The 9373-nt window shown below is 48.8% G+C and overlaps 1 protein-coding gene across 1 annotated transcript in view; it reads left to right on the forward strand.

Annotated features, from left to right (window-relative positions):
* Window positions 1–1755: 1755 nt before the first annotated feature.
* Window positions 1756–9373, forward strand: part of Snta1 (syntrophin alpha 1) — a 21310-nt gene continuing 13692 nt past the window's right edge. The window contains exons 1-2 of the mRNA XM_055602195.1: window positions 1756–2122; window positions 5721–5910. Of these exons, the coding sequence (XP_055458170.1) occupies window positions 1831–2122; window positions 5721–5910 (482 nt within the window). The 5' untranslated portion in view covers window positions 1756–1830. The remainder of the gene's footprint in view (window positions 2123–5720; window positions 5911–9373) is intronic.

Below are 9373 nucleotides of genomic sequence, written 5' to 3' on the forward strand. Positions count from 1 at the left end.
TTTTTTTTGTTTGTTTGTTTTTAATGTTTAATTTAATTTAATTTATTTTGAGATGGAGTTTCTTTGTGTCACCTTGGCTCTCCTGGAATTAGCTCTGTAGACCAGGCTGGCCTCAAACTCGCAGAGATTCATCTGCCTCCGCCTCCTGAGTGCTGGGATTAAAGGTGTGTGCCACCTCCTCCAGCACTATATTTTAAAAATTTAAAACAAAATCTTACTAAATTGCCCAGGATGGCCTTGAACTTGTGACTCTCCTGCTTCAGCTTCCTGGATATCTGGGATTACAGTAGGCCTGGCTTGTCCTAAAATATTTAACCACAAAGTCTGGATTTAAATTCCAAGCACACATATGGCAGCTGAAAGCCATCCTTAACTTCAGTTTCTGGAGTCTGATGCCTTCTGGGATCTGATCACTTCTGGGCTTTAATCCACATAAACTTTAAAATAAAAAAAATTAAAAATGTAACCTGGAACTTGCTATGAATCTCTAGCTGGCCTAGAACTAACTCATGATCCTCCTGCCTCAGTCTCCAGAGTGCTGTGATTACAGATGTATGGCATCTTGCTTGGTCCAGTAAGTGCTCAATTAGTGAATAGTGAAATCATCCCCTGCTGCTGGGCACGTAGCACAAGGGAGTAAGGGGGATATGAGCTTGGAAGTCAGAAAGACCCAGGTTAAAACGGAAGTCGGCTTTTGGTGCTTGTGTGTTTCAGTTTCCTCACCAGTAAAATAGCAGTAATGTATAGGTTATGCAGGATTTGCGCGGGGCGTAAATGATAGCATAAATCAGCCAGCGCATGTGCCATGCAAGCACTGAGTAAGTGCCACACATGTGTGCACATGTGTACATAATATGTGTGCTTTATTTATCCTTATTACTTTTGTGTGCCCACGTGTAGGTGTTCGCAATGTGAAGGCAGGTTCCCAAGGAGGGCAGTCAGGTCTCCAAGGGGCTGGAGTTACAAGTGAGATGCCCAACATGGGTGCTGTGAACCTTACTCTGGTCCCCTATAAGAGCAGAGCATGCTCTTAACCTCTGAGCCTTCTATCTCTACAGCTCCTTATGTCTTTTGATTTTTTTTTTTTTTTTTTTTTTTTTTTTTTTTGTATTTTTGTCTCATGTAGTCCAAGCTGGTCTCAAACTTGCAGATCCTTTCCCTCCAACTGACGGGACCAAACCCTCAAAGGAGCAGGGTCCTATTCCTGGTGGGTAGGTTTGCCTCTTTGGAGGCTGTGCCCTCAAGCTGAGCCACGCTCACAGACCGCTGCTGGGACCCTCTCCCCAAGACATACAAGACTTGCAGAACCACCTCCTTCCTTAGCTAGTTTACCAGTTAACTCTGTCTGCAAAGTCCTTGGAGCCTAGCTCCCCGCCACAGGCAGCCCTGCCCGGACGCCTAAAGACTCGCCCCAGGATCCTTGATTCTTTTTCTCGTACTTCTGCCTCCAGGAGCTGCGGTCCAATCCTCGACGGCGCCCAGAGCCCGATCCTTGGGTTGTCCCCTCCACAGGACCCTGTCCCTTAACGTCCCTGCCGAGAACTGCACCCTCGATCTCCTCCTCTAACTTTGTGGCCTCGCGGCGACGCGGTTCTGACCCACTCCCAAGCGGAGCATCCTTAGGTTACCCTAGCTTCTCCGTCTCTCCAGGGGCCCCGCCCCCGTTAGCCCCGCCCCCGACGGCCTGTCCTGCGAAGCTCCGCCCCCGAGGCCCGGGGTAGGGTGGCGGCTGCTCCGCCGCCCGCAGCCCTCTACCCCGGGCGCTGGGTCAGAGCGGGCCGGGTACGGCGGGACCGGGCGAGCGCGGCGTACTGGGACTTCGAGGCGAAGATGGCGTCAGGCAGGCGCGCTCCTCGCTCCGGGCTGCTGGAGCTGCGCGCCGGGGCGGGCTCCGGGGCGGGCGGCGAGCGGTGGCAGCGGGTGTTGCTCACTCTGGCGGAGGACGCGCTGACCGTGAGCCCCGCCGACGGCGAGCCCGGCCCGGAGCCGGAGCCCGCGCAGCTCAACGGCGCCTCTGAGCCCGGCGCGGCGCCCCCGCAGCTGCCAGAGGCGCTTCTTCTCCAGCGGCGCCGCGTGACGGTGCGCAAGGCCGATGCCGGCGGGCTGGGCATCAGCATCAAGGGTAGGCGCGGGGCACTGAGGGCGCGGGTCACGGTGTCTGTGCCGCTGCGGAGCGCTCGGGGGTCACGGGGGGGGCTGGCAGCACACCTAAAGCCATCTGTCTGGGGCGGAGCGGAGTCTCAGGGGAGGAGGGAACAGCGTGAGGGAGGAGCACGAAGGTCGGAAGGGGCTTGGGTTATTGGGGGGGGGTGGTCTTACAGGTGACTCAGAAGGCACAAGTGTGGAAGGACGGGGGCGCACCAAGGACGTGGGGCGCGCCAAGGACACGGGTGCTTAGTTCTGTGTTGAAGCAAAAGAGTATCTCTGGGTATCAAGGGCAGAAGGGTCCTCAGGAAGGCAGACAAGGGGCGAAAGGAAAGGGGATGGAGGCCTGGAACACCGCCAGGACAAGAAGGGGGAAGTCATGAGATACAGCCTAGGTGCACGGGTGAAGGCCTGGAGTCTGGAAACTCAGTGTGGATAGCAGAGATGCATGGAGGCAGAGGCATGGTCAGTAGGGACCGAGGCATCTTGGGCTCCAGAGGGCTGTACACCTAGGCTGGGAGTCCCGGTGGCTGGGTTTGAGGCTCCTCATCTGCCTGTTTGTACCATGCACAGGGTGAGAGGGTGAACCCAGAGTTGCCATTCCTTCCTGAGAGGTCTTCGTCTCCAAGACGGACAGTTGTTGTTTGACAGGGTCTCATGTATCCCAGGCTGGCCTCAGAGTCAGTATATAGCAAAGGATAACACTGATCTAATCTTCCTATTTCCGCCTCCAGCGTGCCGGGATTACTGGTATGTACTGCTAAAATAGGTTAATGTTGTGCTGAGGATCAAGCCTAGAACTTCATACATGTTAGGCAAGCGCTTTACCAGCCGACTACTTCCCCAGCTCATTTTGGCTGCCCTCGGAGTTAACAGAGCTCTGTGAACTTGGACAAATCACTTCCCATCTCTGAATCTGTTTTGGTAACTATACAATGAGGGTGTTTCTGAGAGCAGGGCTTGCCAGCATGTGTGAGAGGAAAAGAGGTTGGGGGTGGGGTGGGGTGGTGGTGTCTCTCAAGCAACGAAATGTGCTTAAAATCTATGTACATACCCGGCGGCTGGGTTCACCATTCCTGCCCATTTGTCTATCAGACTGAATGTGTCCATACATCCCAGGCCTCCCAGGAGGTGGCTGTGGTCACTGACACCTCGTTTAGACCCTTTGGCCCAGGTTAGGGAATAGGCATGGTGGTGAATGCCACTGTGTGTTAGGTTTTGTGTCCTTTAGACTTAGCTCCTGGTCTGTTTCAGCTTGACCATCAGTGGTGAGAGGCATTGAGTTTAATCTCCATTTTGCAGGTGGAGAAAACTCAGAAGAGGAAGATGATTTCCCCAGGATCAGCCAGTGAATGGCAGAACCAGGATTTAAATCTTAATTATAGAGCCACTGCTGCCCTAAAGACTGACCAGGGAGTCAGTCTTTTCCAGGGAAGGGTAGATTCACAGTCAGCTAACCCCAAGAGCCTAAAGGGGGAACGGGAAGACAGGGAGCGGGCACCAGCTTTAATCCCAAACTCTAGCACAGGCTGGGGAAACAGGCCAATTTTTAAAAACTACACTCAGTGTGTCAGAGCAGGAAGAAACTAGAGTTCCTATAAAGTTCCGCTTTGCAAACAGACAAAGTGACTCTCAGAGGATCCGGGTCTTGCCAAGGGATGGAGACACTACCCAAATCTATACTTCCAGGTGTTGGATGGATATTTTTATGGGACTTTGGGGAAAGTAGCAGTTTCATTCAAATCCTCCTGGATTGAAGAAGACTGGACTCTTGTTGCCATGGTAACTTCCCTTCTGGGGTCCAGCTGAGTGCAAGGCAGCTGGGAATGGTCATAGCTTCAAATGGAACTGAAGTCCCTCCTTTTAGGTGGGGGAGGCTAGATATAAATAGAAACACCTTCCTCTCCTAGGCCTCAAGCCTTGCGCAGTGTCAGGAGCAACTGTTGGGCCTGGGTGGGGGTTGGGAGAGGTGGCCCAGGCTCAGATGTCACAGATTTATGTAACCTTGAAACAATGACTCTTGCTCTGAGCCGCTAATCTCTCATGAGTGCTTGGAGGATGGGCCAGGAATGTGACATTCGAGGGTCTCACTTGAGACTATAAAGGGTGGAGCACTGATTTTTCCTCTTTTCTGGAGACTGTCTGGCTGTGTAGTCCATACTGTCTTGAAAGTTTCTACGTGAAACACGTTGGTCTTGAATTTACAGTAACCCTTTACCCTTTGCCACCTCGGTGCTGGGATTATAAGCAAGTACCACCATGCCCAGCCGAGCAGACTATTTTAAAAAGACATTTGGTCTGGGTATGGTGGCACATTTCTTTAATCTTAGCACGCCTGAGGCAGAGGCAGGTGGATCTCTCTGAGTTTCAGAATAGCCTGTTGGACATAATGAGTTCCAGGCCAGTCAGGGCTGCATAGTGAGATCCTGCCTCAAACAAACAAACAAACAAGCAAAAGATATTTGGGGGCTGGGGAGGTGGCTCAGAAGCAGTGGTTCTTAACCTTCCTAATGCTGTGACCCTTTAATACAGTTCCTCATGTTGTGGTGACCCCCAGCTGCAAAATTATTTCATTGCTACTTCATAACTGTAATATTGTTATTGTTGTGAATTGCAAATATCTGACTTGAAGGATAACTGATATTCCACCCCTCTGAAGGGTCATTCAAGCCCCAAAAGGGTTGAAACCCACAGGGTGAGAACTACAGGCTCAGAGTAAAGGGGCTTGTTGCTAAGACTGATGACCAGTTTGATTCCCAGGACCCAGACGGCGGAAGGAGAGAGCCAACTTCTGCAAGTTGTCCTCTGATCTCGCATGTACAGAACATGTGTACTTGTATACATGCATACAGACAAAATAAATACATGTTAAATTTAGATATGCTAAATTTACATGCTACATGTTAAATTTAGAAATTCCTTTCCAGTGTGAATCCTGGAAAGCCCATTTAACTTATTAATTAATTTATTTTTGAGATGGCCTTATATATCTCAGGCTGGCCTCAAACTCCCTACGTAGCTGAGGATAATATGAACTAGTAACCCCTTCCTCCCATTCCTTCCCCACCTCTACTTCATAAGTGCTGGAATAAAAGACGCTCTGCACCACACCCAGCTCTGGATTCTAAAATCTGATGATTGTAGAAGAGGTCCTTTTAGGCTATAGCAACCACTACTCCTCTCTTAAATCCAGATTGGGGGTTATCAGTAAATTTTCATACTGTGGGAAACTGCTTAAAAGCCAAAACATTAAAAAAAAAAATCAGTAAAACAGTGAACATTTGAAACATTTAAACAAAAGACCAAGTAGCCAAACTATAGCTTTATGGATTTAGAAAATACCTTGTTAGCCTGCCTTGCTGTATCTCTGGGTGGCTCTGCACTCAAGGCAATCCATTCCTGCCCAAGCCTCCTGAATGCTGGGATAATGGCCACCTGTCGCCATACCTTTATTTCTCATTATTCATCCATTTCCCCTTTCCTAGCACCGAGTCAGAAGCAACTTCACCTTGATAACTTTCCCAAAGGTTGAAGCAGCTGTCTCAGTTTTCTCTTCCTCTTGTGCCTGTGTGCAGGGGGCCGGGAGAACAAGATGCCGATTCTCATTTCCAAGATCTTCAAAGGACTGGCAGCAGACCAGACGGAGGCCCTCTTTGTTGGGGACGCCATCCTGTCTGTGAATGGTGAAGATCTATCCTCTGCCACCCACGATGAAGCAGTACAGGCCCTCAAGAAGACGGGCAAGGAGGTGGTGCTGGAGGGTAAGTACTGTGGCACAGAGCCCAGAGGACTACGAAGGACTTTTCATTTCCTTCCTGCTTCCCCCAGGCCCCAAGTGGCTCCAGTCTGGCCTTGAGAGGTGGGATGTAGGCATGAAAACAGGACCAGGACCTACCTGGGGTCAGTGTGGTCTCCTGGAAGGAGAGCAGAGCTAACAGAGAGAACAGAGCTAAGCAGGGCTAGTTCGCATTTCTTGTCTCTCACCCACTAGTATGTGATCTTGGACAAATCCCATCATTTCCTTGAAACTTAATTTCCTCCTAAAATGGGGGCATTACCTCTGGCTCTCTGGATTGTGAATAGGATGTGCCATCCATTGAGTAGCTAAGGCAAAGAGAAGAGTGGGGACCGGGAAAGGACCACTAAGATTCTTTGCTGAGGGCCATAGGAGCTTTTAGCATATAGGGACCCTCAAATGCTGAGATTTGGCCACTATGTAGTGACCTATGACATCCAGTGAGGATCAGAGAAGTGTTTTGAGGGGGAACCTTACTTGGTGGCTCTTTTTGGGAGCTGTTCCTGTGTGGACCTGGAGACTCTCACTCTCTCTGGGTCTCAGTGTCTCTCTTGGATAAGCCTCCTGATGTGATTGTTGTCTTCCTTTTGACACTCTCGGGAGCTTTCTGCTTCGCTCAGCCCTTTCCTCAAACGCCACTCTGTCAGCTCCAAAAGCCTGTGGGGGCCTGAGAAATGTGTGTTTGGCTTCTTGCCCAGAATAGGAACCGAGAGATGGTGGGGGCCGATGGACAGTGCAATGGTTAGCAAAGCTGCTGAGCTCAGTGCCAGACCCAAATCCTGCCAGGTTTGCCCGAAGGGTCTCCACGATGCCACTGAAGTAAAGAGGCTTTGGGACCCTGGGTGACCTTTGCCACTTTTTATTATTTTGTTTTTCAAGACAGGGTTTCTCTGTGTAGCTATGGCTGTCCTGGAACTCGCTTTGTAGACCAGGCTGGACTCGAACTCGCAGAGGTCCACCTGCCTCTGCATCCTGAATGCTGGGATCAAAGCTGCGTGCCACCACCTCCCAGCCATGACCTTTGCCACTTTTAAAGATTTATTTTTATCTTATTTTGAATGGATGTTTAGTCTTTCTGTATGTCTGTGCACTGTGTCTGTGCATAGTACCTTTGTTCTTTTTTGACTCACTCTTTCTTTTGCATTACTTTTTTATTAATTAATAAAAAATAATTAATAAACTTAACTAAGTTATTTATTTACTTTATGCTGCAATTGAAGCTTCCCCTCTCTCCTCTCCTCCCAGACCCTTCTTCTTACCTTCCCACCCCCTTCACCTCTCTTTCCCCTTCTCCTCAGAAGAGGGGGGGCTCCTATAGATATCAATGAGCCCTGGCATATCCAGTTGCTATAAGACAAGGCACATCTTCTGTTGAGGCTAGATGAGGCAGCCTCATCCGAGGAAAGGGATCCAAAGGCAGGCAACAGTGTCAGAAACAGGCCTGTTCCTGATTTAGGCGTCCAACAAGAAGACCCACGTGCACAACTGTGCAGAGGGCCTAGGTTTTGACCCACTCTTTTTTTTTTTTTTTTTTTTTTTTTTTGCTTGTTTTTTTTTTTGAGACAGGGTTTCTCTGTGTAGCCTTGGCAGTCTTGGACTCGATTTATAGACCAGGCTGGCCTTAAACTCACAGAGATAAACCTGCCTCTGTCTCCTGAGTGCTGGGATTACAGGTGTACGTCACCATGCCCGGTCAGCTTAGACCCACTCTTAACCACTGAGCAATAGCCCCAGACCCTCACCTTTGCCATTCATGTGGCCCAAGACCCCAACTCCCATTCAGTTTCATTTTATTTTATATTTTAGGCATATCTTTAACTAGCATTGATATATTTTATGCATTTCTTTGTGTGTAGTGGTTTTGTTTTGCCTGGTCTGGTTTTGACAATGTCTCTTTGTTGCAGACCAGGCTGGCCTCGAACTTGCAGGCATGTGCCACCATGCCTCCTGAGTACTGGCACTAAAGGTGTGCACCACCTCTGCCCAGCTTTCTTTTAATACTTAAAAAGGACTCAGTTGGGCTGGAGAGTGGCTCAGAGGTTAAGAGCACCGGCTGCTCTTCCAAAGGTCCTGAGTTCAATTCCCAGCAACCACATGGTGGTTCACAACCATCTATAATGAGATCTGGTGCCCTATTCTGGTATGCAGGTGTACAAGCAGGCAGAGTACTGTACACATAATAAATAAATAAATGTTAAAAAAAGGATTCAGTCTAGAATGTTAACAATATCAATCACATAAATGAATAAATATGTATATATAAACAATCAGTTATGTATGTGATATATAATAAAGGCTGGGTCTGAGGCAGTGAATTCCAGCACTCCACTCTAATCCCAGCACTCAGGAAGCAAAGGCAGAAAGATCTTTGTGAGTTCAGTGCTGGCCTGGTCTACATAGGCAGTTCCAGGTCAGCTAGAGTTACATAGTCAGACCCAGTGTCAAGGAAAATAAGAATAATAAAATAATAATAATTTGTTGGGGTGGAGAGATGGTTCAGCAGTTAAGAGCACTTGCTCCTCTTCAAGACAGTAGGGTTTGGTTCCCAGCATCTATGTGGTGGTTTACAACCATCCGAAGCTCCAGTTCCCGGGATCCAACACCCTCTTCTGATCTCCGGGGGAACCGAGCATGCAAGTGGTGCACATACGTGTATACAAGCAAAATACTCACATAAAAAATGAATAAATCTAATAAAAAGAAAATTTAAAGAGTCATGTTTCTAGAGCCTCTGGCCTGCCAGGCAACATTCTACCAGTGAGATATGTCCCCAGCCCTAACAGTCGAACTTTAACAGCACAGTCGACAAACAGGACCATACATGCTATGGATATGAGAGAGACTTTCCCCATCACAGTTCTTGTTATTTTGTTGTTTATGGCCAGTGATGTGATTTAAAAGAATTGACTTGCAATTGAAATGTCACATTTGCTTTCTTTGAGGTGGGGTTTCTTTGTGTAACAGAGCCCTGGCTGTCCTGGACTTGCTTTGTAGACCAGGCTGTCCTCAAACTCAGAGATCCATCTGCCTCTTCCTCCTGAATTCTGGGATTAAAGGCATGGGCCACCATGCTTGGCTTGCTGTAATTTTTAAGGGAATAGTTTATTTTTAGCTTGTGGTTTGGTGGGATAAAGTAAGAAAAGGAAATGGCAGGAAGATAGGGCTGAGTTGATGCAGCCCGAGCGTGCCCCTGGGTCTGCAAACATTGCAGCAGACGTTAAAGCTCCTTAGTGTCTGCTGTTTGAAGCTTTTTGTTTGTTGTTTGTTTTGAGACAGGGTCTCTCTGCTCCTTTAGAGGACCCAAGTTCAGTTTTCAGTATCCAGATCAATGCCTATCACTCCAGCTCCAGGGATCCAAAGCGCTCATCTGGCCTCTGCGGGCAGCCACACACACACACACACACACACACACACACACACACACACACACAC

The sequence above is a fragment of the Psammomys obesus genome, unplaced genomic scaffold, assembly GCF_907164565.1.
Source record: "Psammomys obesus unplaced genomic scaffold, mPsaObe1.curated_primary_1811, whole genome shotgun sequence".
NCBI classification, from domain to species: Eukaryota; Metazoa; Chordata; class Mammalia; order Rodentia; family Muridae; genus Psammomys; species Psammomys obesus.